Source organism: Glycine max, chromosome 12 (assembly GCF_000004515.6).
Source record: "Glycine max cultivar Williams 82 chromosome 12, Glycine_max_v4.0, whole genome shotgun sequence".
NCBI classification, from domain to species: domain Eukaryota; kingdom Viridiplantae; phylum Streptophyta; class Magnoliopsida; order Fabales; family Fabaceae; genus Glycine; species Glycine max.
Genome location: NC_038248.2, coordinates 32,286,447 through 32,299,759, shown reverse-complemented (window position 1 = coordinate 32,299,759; position 13,313 = coordinate 32,286,447). Strand labels below are relative to the sequence as shown.

General features: G+C 31.6%; 2 protein-coding genes across 2 annotated transcripts; one reads left to right on the top strand and one right to left on the bottom strand.

Annotated features, from left to right (window-relative positions):
* Positions 1-348: 348 nt before the first annotated feature.
* Positions 349-1,815, bottom strand: LOC102661370 (putative uncharacterized protein DDB_G0286829). The gene has a single exon (XM_006592569.4). It carries the CDS (start codon positions 1,237-1,239, stop codon positions 598-600), a length of 642 nt encoding a protein of 213 aa, XP_006592632.1. The 5' UTR covers positions 1,240-1,815; the 3' UTR covers positions 349-597.
* Positions 1,816-9,570: 7,755 nt separating this feature from the next.
* LOC102661141 (probable xyloglucan endotransglucosylase/hydrolase protein 6) lies at positions 9,571-12,505 on the top strand. Its single transcript, XM_041007276.1, has 4 exons — positions 9,571-10,640; positions 11,233-11,293; positions 11,521-11,616; positions 12,175-12,505. Exons 1-4 carry the CDS (start codon positions 10,573-10,575, stop codon positions 12,385-12,387), a joined length of 438 nt encoding a protein of 145 aa, XP_040863210.1. The 5' UTR covers positions 9,571-10,572; the 3' UTR covers positions 12,388-12,505.
* The last annotated feature ends 808 nt before the right edge of the window (positions 12,506-13,313 follow it).

Sequence of the window (13,313 nt, the reverse complement as noted above, 5' to 3'; positions counted from 1 at the left end):
AACTTAAAAAAAAAAAAGAAGTAAATTGGGGTGGAAAACAAGAGATGAAAAGAAGAAGAAATAGTAGTACAACAAGTAATATAAAAGGTTTGAGTCATTGCATTAAAAATTTAGAGAAGGAATTTTGATGCTACTTACACAATTTGAATAGAATCTCCTATAACATATGCTAATTGTTGTTGATTTGTAAAAGAGTAATATAGTAGAAAAAGATAACAATAAAAAAATTAAAAATGAGATAATAAAGATAATTGACGCAGAATAGGTTTTGTCCGTAGTTAATACTGTAGCTATCATACCGAGAATATCATCACAAGCAATTTCACAGCACCCAACATACACAATCCAAGGCAAAAATTTCTTCAATGGTCAAATTCAAACACCTCTTTTGGTCACAAATACTCGGAGATCCAAAACCAAGTCCGTCGATTTTTGCATCGACAAGTGAAATAAACACTTTCATGTGGCAACACATGCACAAAGCCTAACATAGATCACTTATATACTATATATATCTTCCCAAACTCCATATACGTTAAAAACAAAAGGTTTCATAAGCTAAACTATTCACATTTCCTTGCCACAACATCGATCAAATCACATCTCTTTACTACGACCCTTGGACGATGGTTCCATGGCATGGCATTCTCTGCAAGCCATCACAAACCACCGCAAAATCCTTCTCCCAAAACCCAACCTCACCCCCTTATTTTTGTTATTGTTATCATTGTTGTTGTTGTTCCTTTTGGTTCCTTTGTCCTTCTTCTTCTTCCCTTGGTTTGTGTCCCCCCTTCTTCTCACAGAGCCGTCGCGGCTCAATGCGGCTGGCACCGGAGTTATATACTGCCACCTCTGGGAACAATATGCCTGATGATGGGACTGAGTCTTTGCCCTAAGTGAGCCACCACCCTTGAGCTTGTTGTGGAAGGCTTTTCGCTCGGAGCTGTCGCTGGAGCTTGTCCTGGCGCTGCTGCAGCTGCTGTTGGTGCTGTTGCTTCGCGACGAGAAAAGGGAGTCTCTGTTGCTGCTGTTGCGGCTGGTAATAGGGAAGTAGTGGGGCTGGAGGCGGCCGTTGAGGAAGAGGTGGTCGGCCGGGGAGGCCGCGAAGGGCTCGGTGGAGGGCGAGTCCGGCGTGAGGGACCCGAACTCGAAGTCGGCCGAGTCCAGGGTGGGGGTGCTAGGGAAGGAGAAGGAGTCCCCGGAGGAGGGCTTCTTGTGGTGTGTGATGTTGTTGTCCATGATGGAAGAGTGGGAGGATGGTAGGTTTTCATAAGAAAGAAGATTAGGGTTTATATGTGTGTATGTGTGTGTGATGCTGATGTTAGAAGATTGGTTATGGCATGGGGCTTTGGATGTGGGGCATGGGGAGCGAATCAAGGTCTTTGTTGGCTTCAAATTGAGGGAGCTAGCTTTGGGGTGGTGTAATTATAAATAATGTGAACCATGGGATGCCAACTAAGACATAAGTTAACAAAGTTTGAGGAATAATATTGCATGGTGGTGTTGCAATGATGTTGTTAGCTAGCTAGCCTATGTAAGATATGTGTCACAAACAAGAGTGTATTGTGTTTGTGTGTGCCATGTGATTTGCAATTGTAAATATGTTACTAACGAATCATGAGTAATGATAATTATATACCCAAATTTTGGGTGTATAGGTAAAAAAGAAAAGAAAGAGATGGTAAAAAAAAATAGAGAAAATAATAGATGTATTTATATAATATAATTATAGAAGATAAAAAGGGAAATAGAAAGAAAAATGAGTTGGAAGTAGGATGAAAGAAAAATAAATGTATGTGGATTTAGAGAAATTTAAGGATATATATTTGTATAATTATTTTTTGAAATAATAGTTGAATTTATTTGTGTGTATATATATATATATATATAAGAGGGAATTGGAGAAATTAAGGAAAAAAATATTTCTCAATATCTGTATTAAAATCCTAAACTTTTGGAAGAAATCCTCAAATTTCTCTTATTTTAATTCGATCCTAATTGATGAATATATTTGAGTATTAAGTTTGGAGGTACTAGTTTGAAAGAAAGAAAGAAAAAGGAGTACGTGTTCAAATATCCTATAAAGAAATGTGTCGAAGGATGTGGGAATTTTCTATATAGATTGTAGTCTTTGGTTGTGTATTATTTTTTGAAAGATGTTGGGGATGATGAGTGATTTGGATCAAGTGAGTGGATTTGGAAAGTGAAAATATGCTTAATCATCCTGTCTCTTGGCTACAATACACGTGGAGAGAGGATCTATTCACATCAAATTATAAGTTTGACAAAATTATACTTTTAACATCACGAATCATAGATTTTATCAATTCAATTATTGAATTAAAAATTCTTATAACTATATTAAATTATAAATGTTTATATAATTCAAAACCAATTTTTTCATATTATTTTATTTTAACATCTTATGTGTCAGTTTTTTTTGGTTGTATCTCATGCGTTATTTAAAATATTTAAATTAGCTAAAATTTGATATAAATTGTTAAAATAATGTGATGAAATTTAACAATTAAATTGATAGAGAAAACTTAATTATAAAAAATGATTAAAATGTATGTTTCCAAAAGAATTCCCTTTAGATAAGATATCGCATATCTCTTTATCCCATAACCTTCAAGGTAGTATTGATTTTTCAATTATTATTAATTTACTCATCCCCGTTAGTACGGTAGTGAATTAGATATTAACCTTTGTCAACTTGCTTTTTATTTTTCTAAAGGACACAGAATCCCAAATATGCCCTTTCCTATATAGATAAAAGCAGAAAAACAAAAGGAAAATAAAGTAGGAAGGGGAGAGGGGCCAAGAAGGAAGCAATAGTACTAGTCTATGGTTCACTTCAGTCTTCTTCCAAAACACCAAGGAATATGGTGGGATCAGTACTATCATAGCTAGCTTTCTTTTGTAGGAGGAAGCAAAGCCAAAGGCTACCTATGGTCTAAAAGAAAAGAAAATTGTATGAAACATTAGGAGGCGTGTGATTTTAATGATCAAAGACCTACTTTTGATTACTCCTACACAAACAAGGGGACAAAGTTGTTCTTATAAAAATTCTTGGTCTCCTATTCAAGTTTCTATGGTGCTACCCGATGGCCCATTTCAGCTCATTATGCCTTCGGGATCATTGGTCAGCCAGATTCAGTCTTCAATAATATTTATGATTTTTCTCCACTACCAAAGCAAATTATTCGTCAATCTTCCTTAGCTAGAATGCATACTTTTATATGACGCCAACGCAAAGTGGCAGGTCCATGGATTTGAAGACAAAGCTGTACGTTGAAGGTTTTGATTGTAGCTCCATATAATTATAAACTGTTTTGACTACCATTATCACGTTGAATAGCATTAGAAACGCTTATAAAATTCACAGATTAAATAACAAGTTAACAACTAAGCAATATGTAAGGTATCTAAAATAACCTGTTTTAAAAAGAATATAAAGTTTCATTAATTAATTTAACTATTGAACCATAAGTTTACATTACGCTATATATCTTATGCGTACAATTCAAGAGAACTCGCACACAATTAATTTCTTAAATTAATATTCAATTTTTTTTATGAAGAACTAATATTCAGTTAAATACTTTTGAACCCAATTTGGTGTCGATGCACAAAAAGGTTTAATACATTTTCTTAGGTTTTTCAGGGTGTTTCTATATTTGTAAGTGTGGAATAAATTCATTTAACCAAACACGATTAAAGGGATCTGACTTCATTAGTTGATTTAAGATGTAAGTATATAAATTATTGTAAATTTATTGATACCAAACTAACTTTGATTCATTCCAATAAAAAAAACTCTCATTACAAAAGATATCTTCAAGATTTGAACCTTTAATTGTTTCCTTTCAACGACATTCTCAATACGCTCAATCCTGTATGGGTATATAATATATTGCACAAGTAGGGGCAAATCCACACTCAAATGACAGGGAGTCAACAAAAATAAAAAATTCATGCAATAAATAAACATCACTAATTTTAATTCAAAATCATTATAATTTTTCTCTGTATAATTAATATATTACAAATACTATAATATGTGTGTAATTAGTCAATTCAATTTATTATATATAAATGTAAAATACGAAAATATAGAAAATTAAAAATATGTTTCTTTGGTGTGGCAATGTCTTTTTGTTTTTGCCTCTTGCAATCAATGATACTTGTTTATGAAATTTGAAAAACAACAACTCCTTTAATTACAAGAAAAATAGAGTTTAACAAAGTCCAAGAAAAATAAAAAATTGATTATATAATAATAAAATTTAATAAAATATAACATTAAGATCATTATTATTTATTTTATAATTTATAAAAAGTCAGGAGATAAAAACCGAAGATATAATAACTAAAATTTAATAAAATATAATATTAAATAAAATTTCTTAAAATAAAAAATTACTATTGAATTATAATTTAATTGTTGCATTTATAGTTAACGGTTGTAAATTTGTAATCCTTATATAAAGCATCTAGAGTTGACGGTTTGCAAATTTGTAATCCTTGTATAATTGCATTTTTTTTACTCAATCCCTATATAAATGCATGATTATGTATGTGCCACGTTCGTGTAAAATCCTAAATTGGTTCTACATATTCTAGTCAATCAGCACACAGAGCCATACAATTGACTGTTCTATAAGGAGGAAAAAATGATAAAGCTGATCATTGAAATATGTCTATGCATTAAAAAAAAGAAATACACAGCCAAGCCCCCCAAGTAACAACTCTGTCCGTCCGTGTGCGCAAGCTGAGGTGGTCAAGTGGGATACGGTGAAAAAGTAACATTATCCGTTTACAGTATGTTAGAACATCTCCAACTCCTGCTGTATGGATTCTTTTGAAGAAAAAAAATTATTTTCTTTAATTATTTATATTTATTATTTGTATACATAAAAATATAAAAAATAAATAAATTATTTTATTTGCATAATAATTAAATTATAATAAAAAATATATATAAATGTGTGAATTTTTTAAATTTTTTTACGATTTCTTAATATTGAGTAAAATTTTATATAAATTTTTTAGGAATAATATAATATTATGAGAATCACCATAAGATAATTAAGAAACTCATAAAAAATTATGATTGGAGATGCTCTTATATATTATCTATAAATTTTAAAAATACCAAAATGACACCACCTTCTCTCTCTGTTGTTCTTGTTCTCTTAGTTTTCATTCTCGCTTTCTCCATGCCTAGGACAACATTGACGCCAGGGGTGGACCTAGAGATTGGAAAGGGAGCACTACTACAATAAAAACCTACTACATCGATTATTTGTAATAATATAAAGTTAACAACAACACTATGATTAAAGTTGTACAGAAGATTATATTATTTAATTTTAAATAAACAAAAGACAAATTACTTTCTCTATTTTAGTGATAAAAGAAAAAAAAATGGTGGCACTAAAGCGAAAGTGAGTTGCTAGAGTTGGTTATATGGCTTAGTTAATTAAGGTTAAATGACGTAAAAAAGTTCATGGACCCAGAACCCAAAACCACGTCAAAGATTTTAATTAATGATGATTCATGTGTCATGTGTGTTTCTAATGTGGTAAAAACATATCAAATACACGAGGACATGAGGTGCTAAAAAAGTAGCAATAATATCAATAATAATAACAACAATAATAATAGTAGAATAAAGAAGAAGAAAGAAATGAGAGAAGGAAAAACCGTGAATTCAATGGTTCGGATCTTGGAATCAGGTTTAGGAAAAGATGACACTACTGTCAGAAAATCCACTCCAAACCCACCAAACCCCACCTGTCAAATGCACATAACAGTAAGTAAGTAAGTAACTATGATGAATTATGAAAATGGTAGTAAGTAACTATGCTCATAATGATGGGATTTCCGGGGAGAGGAAGAATAGAATCTGAAGACATCATTTGGGTTCCAAAGTTTAGTTTTTGTTCTTCTGCCTGCAGGGAAAAGTTAGCAACATATCATATAATAATATCATAGTATAATACTTATAAGAACGTGAAATGACTATATATATAGTAGTGTTTATTTACGAAACGAACCTCGTGATGATGGTAGCACAAAAGTAGCACCTAGCACTACTACATATTTATTTACACCCTATTACAACCATAGACAATTAGGCAAACACAAACTGATAACACTTACCATTATCCTTTTGTTCATTTTAAACAAGACACGTTTACTACATCGGTTGTCGACCATCATTGAATTAGACGTTGTAGAAAGTGTGGACGTTTATAACGACGGTTGTATTAAACCATCGTAGAATGTATAACATTCTAAGACTGGTTCCTGCCCAAGACCATCTTAGAATGTGGTCTTAAGGACAACCATCTTAGAATGTACCACATTCTAAGACATTCTTAAAGACAACTGTCTTAGAATATTTGATTTCAAAAAATAAAGAATTATGATAAAAATTAAATTGTAAATTAATTTTATAGTAAAATGATATACCTTGGAATGATATGTATTTAAATTATATCATCATACAATAGTAGTGTGCAATGAAGCATGCATTAATGAATCCAAGATCTCTTAAAAAAATGAATCCAAAAAAAATGTAGCATGCATTAATTGTTGTTCATGCAATATTTGTGAGTGTACATAAATAACATGACCTGCCGATTTTTTATTTTCTTTAAAATTTCTTCCAAATAAGTAAAACTAAAAGGCAGTTCATTTGTGAAATGATCAAAGAAAAAGTGTAAGACTAGAAATGATGGACACAAAATAATTGTAGTGAACAATGTAAGCCCACAATAAGACCGGATTTAAAAATGTTAGAGGAGGTAAAACTGTGATGTAAAGCAGTGTGATCTAGACTTGTCTTGATAGCCTAAGGATCAACTTTGTTTCCACAACAAAGATAAGTTGTACACAATCACATTAAATAAATACCATATATCCATGGCAAAAGTCTCAACTTTCCTTGCATAGTGTGTAGTTAACCAATGTTATCTTGCCCCAAGAGTAATAACCAAAATTAAAATTTTTCCATGTTAGGGACTTTAAAATATGATTCTTTTTTGTTTGCAATACAATTTCTACCTAAAACATGTTTATATTACAAGCCAGATCTACCGATTTGACTAATTATATGTAGTACCATTGGATACAACAGATTCACATGTCACTATCAATGGCAACAAGTCTAGTGTAAATGATGGTCTTGTACTAGTAATGTTTCATATGGCAGACTATTAGAAGCAGCCCAGTCCATGTCCTAGGAAGGGTCCCATGGAGGGTAATAAATATGGCAGAACGTCCATTCTGCTCCCACACCAAAAATAAAATAAAAGAAATAAGAGAAGACATTGCACAATCAAAGCTTACTCTAGAGTTATAACAGTAAATATCAGGTTATTATTGAGGCTATGCAGGTTGGCATGGTTGTGCTATCGTCCTTTCTCTCTTTTAATGATGTCAGACAGCTTTCAACGTCCATTTCCTCTATGTGAGAACCTTCTGCCAGAAAAAAAATTGCAACTTATGTTACATTAGGAAAAATTAAATGCAAAAAAAGAAAATATTTTTTTTTATCCAGATGCTACAATTTCTGCCTATTTTTGCATATGAATTCAACTTCACAAGGCCCAACCAAGAGGAAAAAAAGTATTTTTACCATCATCCACACATCACTCAAGCATTATGCAGCCATTTTTTCCCAAATTTACAATCGCAAATTTAAGTCTTGGCAATCTTAAAATAATTGAAACTAGTGCTCTTGGAATAGATGATGCCTCTATCTAGGCCTGTCAAATGTGTCAAATTATTAGTCACAAATCATAAATAGAATTCATGTTGAAGAAATATCACAAAGAAAAAGTTTAACCAAAGAGAAGAGAGAACCATATAAGGTAAAAAACAATGTTCAAACATTCAACTTTAAAATCGAAAAAAATGAAATTAGGAAAGAATTCCTGAAAACAATGAAAGCTAGTTTCACTGTTTCTTGTACAAATCTTTGAAATCAGGAAACAAATAAAAAATAAAGTGACTATTTTGTAATTAAATACAAAACATTTTCTCAAAGTAAACTTACAATTGCCCACATGTTATAATCAAGTCATACATCTGGTCAACCATTGTCCAGTTACATGACTAATTATGTGTTATGTGATCTGATTTACCATTTTTCATTTATCTGCTCCTTATTAAACATCTTAGCTTGACTTGATATTTTGGAATTCTCCCTAAACTTATGCACTTGTTCTGACATGGGTTTTGAAAGATGTCTAGGCACATTGCTAAATGCTAATCATAAATCCACCATAAGGAAGGAGAAAGAGAGAGAACACCAATGTGATATCTCTAAATGTGGGATGCAAGCATGTGTATAACATACATGCTATGTGAATTTAAGTGTGTGGTGGATTGGGGGAAGTAATAGCTAGGCATGGGTATCTTGAGGGGTAGTCCTCTCTGGAAAAGTGAGATGCATACACCATGCATTTGACAAAATCCTCTTGTTTTTATGCTTTATAATGCAATGCATGTATGATGTGACCTAAAGCAAGCCCCCTCCTCCACTCTAGAAGGAGGTCCTTTCACATGTTAGTTAAAACAAATTCATTATTACATATTTCCATTTTTATTATAAGATGCAAATAGTTTTCCCATATCATTCTTCCGGCTAGAAGACAAAGCTACAATTTTGAACTTGCAAAGTACATTTCATGATCCACTAATGAAATGTTGGAAACTTGGAATCTAAGAATAATACAATATAACTACAACCTAATAGAGGACTCACAGGTCCCAAGTTCTTATGGTATTCTAGTAGTTTACTTTGTGATATAGTATGAATTACTTGTCTGTGAAAAATTTTCTGAACATAAACATAATCAGCCAAACTCAGGAGGTCATTCAATCCTTCCCTAGGCCTTTCCACATCAATTAAGATAGGTATATTTTGGGGAAATGCTTGAAAGGGAAAAATATAATTAAATTAGCTTATGTTTCATGAAAAGGCTTTCTCTTCAAATATCAAAAGCAATCACATTAAGGACAACATTTGTAAATCAAGTAATGATTCATTTATTTGTAAGTCAAGAAATTTAGATAAAGGACAAATCTTAAATGGTTCTTTAGGTATTTTAGTGTTCTCTAATCGAAATTAGAGTTTTACCTAATCCACATAACTTTTAAGGAAAATTTGTATTATGCAGATTAAAATGAAACTTCAATTCTGATTAGAAAACAACACCAATAGCAGTTAAAGAATTGCATTGAAGTTTTGCCCTTATACAAACGTCATTGTCAATACTCAATACTTTCATTTTAAAGAAAATGGATAGAACTTAGCCAAGATAGACATAATTGTAAAAACATTTTAAGTAATCAAAATATATACAAAAGCACAAAGCATTAGAAGAGTTAATCTTAATCACATAATCAAAATATATGGTCAAAACTAGCAAAATTGCATCTCATAAAATATGTTTATATATATACTATCTGTAAAAGAGAACCCTCTGGAAATTCCTAAAATACCCATGCCTAAGATTGTGAAGCTGTCCATTTCCTTGGTTTTTTGGTCATTTTGCCCCTTTATTTTTTGCTTCTTTTTTTCTGTTGTCCCCGCCACGTGTCGCGTTGCATGTGCAGTTTCGAACATATGCCACTCCCTGATTGGCAGATTTCAACTCCCCATTTAATTTCACTTAATAATCAGAATTCTCTTCTCTCTCCCTGAATCTTCTCCACGTTACTCTCTTTTCCTCAGTTTTCTCTTTCTCTTCCTCAATCTTCTCCACGTTACTCTTTATTCCTCAATTTTCTCCTTTTTTTTTATCTTTTATCTTTCTATTTCTGACGTTCTCTTCTTTGATTCGAGTAAGTTCTCCAGCCCCATTCCTCCCTCACTCTCCGCTCTCTGCGGCCTCCGCTTCCTCACGACTCTTTATGCTCTCCAATGAATCGAGATGAGGGATATGAGACAATAGGTTCCCAAGGTAACTTTTTTATCCTAAAATCTCATATGTGATATTTTTTCTTCTTCTTTTTCTTGCGTTTTTATTTTTTCAGGTTGTAGATATGGTGAAATTTGTGTACATTGGTTATGTTTGCTTCAGGTAACATGTTTTTTTGCCTCGCAAGGTTGAAGTGACGATTTTTTATGTTTTGTTTGATGCATCTATTAGTTTTCATGGTTCTCCGAATCATGGAGATGGAACGCGTCTCTGAATTTCCTCACAAAAAGGATCCAGCAGTAAAGGTTTTTTTTTTTTTTGCTTTGTTGTTATGCATGTTTGTTTCCTGTTGTTAGTAACACTGATCTTGCCTATTGAATGTTCTTTTCCTATTGAGAAAACCCATCTCTTCCTTCTTCAGTTTTCTTCAGCTTGGTGGTTGTGCAACGTGATGATGAAGAAGCATCCAACAGGCAAGGTTTTTTTTTTTTTTTGCTTTGTTGTTATGCATATTTGCTTCCTTTTGGTAGTAACACTGATCTTGCCTATTGAATGTTCTTTTGCTATTGAATGCTCTTTTCTTTGTTATTTTGTTGGTTTTGTTGCTCCAAGTTAAAGTAGTTTTCGCTGCTCCATGGTTTTGCAACGTCACCCGCGAGGAAGTATCCAGACATTGACTCATATTCCTGCACATCAGCAAAGGTTTGTAACTTTCAATCTTCATAGGTACTTGAGATTCAACATTTTTACCCCTAAAGTTTCAATTTTTTCAATAGGAAAAAAAAACTGAAATAGATCCACGAGTACTTGAGATTTAGCAGTAAAAGTTTTTTTTTGCTTTGTTGTTATGCATGTTTGTTTCCTGTTGTTAGTAACACTGATCTTGCCTATTGAATGTTCTTTTCCTATTGAGACAGGCAAGGTTTTTTTCTTTTTTTGCTTTGCTTTTATCCAGACATTGACTCATATTCCTGCACATCAGCAAATGTTTGTAACTTTCAATCTTCATAGGTACTTGAGATTCAACATTTTTACCCCTAAAGTTTCAATTTTTTGCAACAAGCAAAAAAAATTGAAATAGATTCACGGGTACTTGAGATTCAACATTTTTACCCTTAAAATCTCAATTTTTTAAAAGCAAGAGTAGAAAATTAATTGTTGCTTTGTTTAGTGGGGCAAAAAAATGAAGTTTAGAACAAACACATGTCTTCTTTGTACTCTTTCTTAATTTTTGTTATTTTTTGTTTTGATTAATTATTGTTATTGTTATTATTAATCTTCATTCCTTTCTCAGGGCCGCACTCTTCCATTCCACCCTTCCCCTGCAACGTAAACGCCGCAATCATTTGGACTCCGTTAGTTTCTCTCAATTCCCTTTGTTTTATCTTTTTGTCATTTGATTCAACAACTTCTCTTGATTTAAATCAATTTTTGTCTCTTTTAATTATGGGTCTCACCACCCCAATTCCGTGTTTCTTTCTAATTTTGTATCCGTTTTTTACAATCTGGGAACTTTTTGTGTAACCCAAGCAGTGAAAAGTGTTGTTTACATGTTTTGTTGTTGAGAACGGTTTAATTGTAGAGAGGGAGCAAAGATACCTCAAGAAGGTTTAGAAGGGTGCAAGCGAAACACAGAGCAATGAACAATATCAATGATTATGCAGAATCCCTCTTTCAGGTTCGTGATGCCTCTTCTCTATTATTATTATTATTATTATTATTATTATTATTATTATTATTATTATTATTATTATTATTATTATTATTATTATTATTATTATTATTATTATTATTATTATTATTATTTGTCTTTCTTCTCTGCAATTCCGCTTCTTTGCTGTGGCTTTCTTCTGTATCATTTTTGTCTCGAACGTTTGTGGTGGAACACATTTTTTAGTAACACGATTATTGATATTGGTTGTGATATGTGTAATGTTCTTGAAAAAATGATCATTTTTTTCCTTTAAGAGGTCGAGTTTTATGGATACTACAAGTGCAGATCATTCAACTTTTTACTATTTTGTGTGTTGCTGTTAACTTTGAGAATGTATACTAATTTTGAATGATTAGTATATTTACATGGATAAACTGTTGGCTTCAATTTATTTATTATTTAGGGCCTTTTTCTTTTTTGAGAATGCTTCTATGTTTTATCCACTTATACATTGTTTATTTTTTAATGAGCTCTCCTCTATGTTTCTATGATTCCATTGTGATGAGTGGGGAATTGTTGCAGATGTGCCTAGAAAATGGTGCGAGGCCAGAAAGAGATGAACTTGATTTTGAGTTTTTGGGAAACAAAACAGGAGAGCCTTATTTGATTCAGACTAATGTATACAAGAATGGGACTGGTGGACGTAAGATGAGGCACATGCTTTGGTTTGACCCCACAGAGGACTACCACACCTATTCCATTCACGAGGGAAGAATTAGAATGAGATCATGTTAAAGAGGCATTTGCTTAGTTGATTCTAACTAACTAGCTGCTATGTAATTTTAATTTTTGGAGTTATTTGCTGCTAGCTAGGGGACTTATTAGGAAATAATTGAACATCAACATGTCATTTGAACCTTATGATCAGAATTGAAATATCTTGATTATTTTCTCAGTAGAAGCATGATCTGAAATGTGATTGTTATTTTTACTTTATGGTTGAAACACATTTTGCTAGCATCTTATACTACACCTTTGAATAATTATTCAATAGCCCAAAAGGAATTACAAATCTGTTATAGCAATGAAATTAACACTAAAATTTGATTATACTACAAATTATATATAATCTTATAGCGCTGATAAAAAAAACTATATAATCTTATAGCATAATTATTTACTTTGCGGGGTTACTTCTCTTTATTTCTATCTTTAAACATGAGTAACCAATAAGTTGATTGGAAATGGATAGAAATGCAACTATTTTCAAACAAGAAAGATGTAATTAGGATTCTATTATAGTTGCTATTATTATTATTATTATTATTATTATTATTATTATTATTATTATTATTATTATTATTATTATTTAGTTATAGTTGTTTGTTTCATGTTTTTCCTTATTGTGTCTATAAAATTGAAACTGAAATCATGCAAGATTTTAAAATTTCTAATTTGACTTTGAATTATCGTATCATTAAGGTTAATATATAATACTTTAACTGTTATTATTAATTTATTTATTAAATTATTAACATGTAATCAATTAATATTTATTTAATTTATTCAATCTTGATGCTAATATAATAGTAAACATATTATTCCAATTGAATATTTTTAATTACTTTAATTGTCATCCAATCAAATCATCGTAACATACGATGATTCAGCATAAAAAAAATATGACTTTCGTTACATTTATTAGCATATAATAATTGATT

What these genes read in the sequence shown, in the direction of transcription:
- LOC102661370 (XM_006592569.4), bottom strand. Translation starts at nt 1,239, where the DNA reads ATGGACAACAACATCACACACCACAAGAAGCCCTCCTCCGGGGACTCC.
- LOC102661141 (XM_041007276.1), top strand. Translation starts at nt 10,573, where the DNA reads ATGGTTTTGCAACGTCACCCGCGAGGAAGTATCCAGACATTGACTCAT. An exon ending in GCCGCAATCATTTGGACTCC is followed by an intron (nt 11,294 to 11,520) that starts GTTAGTTTCTCT and finishes GTTTAATTGTAG; the next exon opens with AGAGGGAGCAAAGATACCTC. An exon ending in ATGCAGAATCCCTCTTTCAG is followed by an intron (nt 11,617 to 12,174) that starts GTTCGTGATGCC and finishes GAATTGTTGCAG; the next exon opens with ATGTGCCTAGAAAATGGTGC.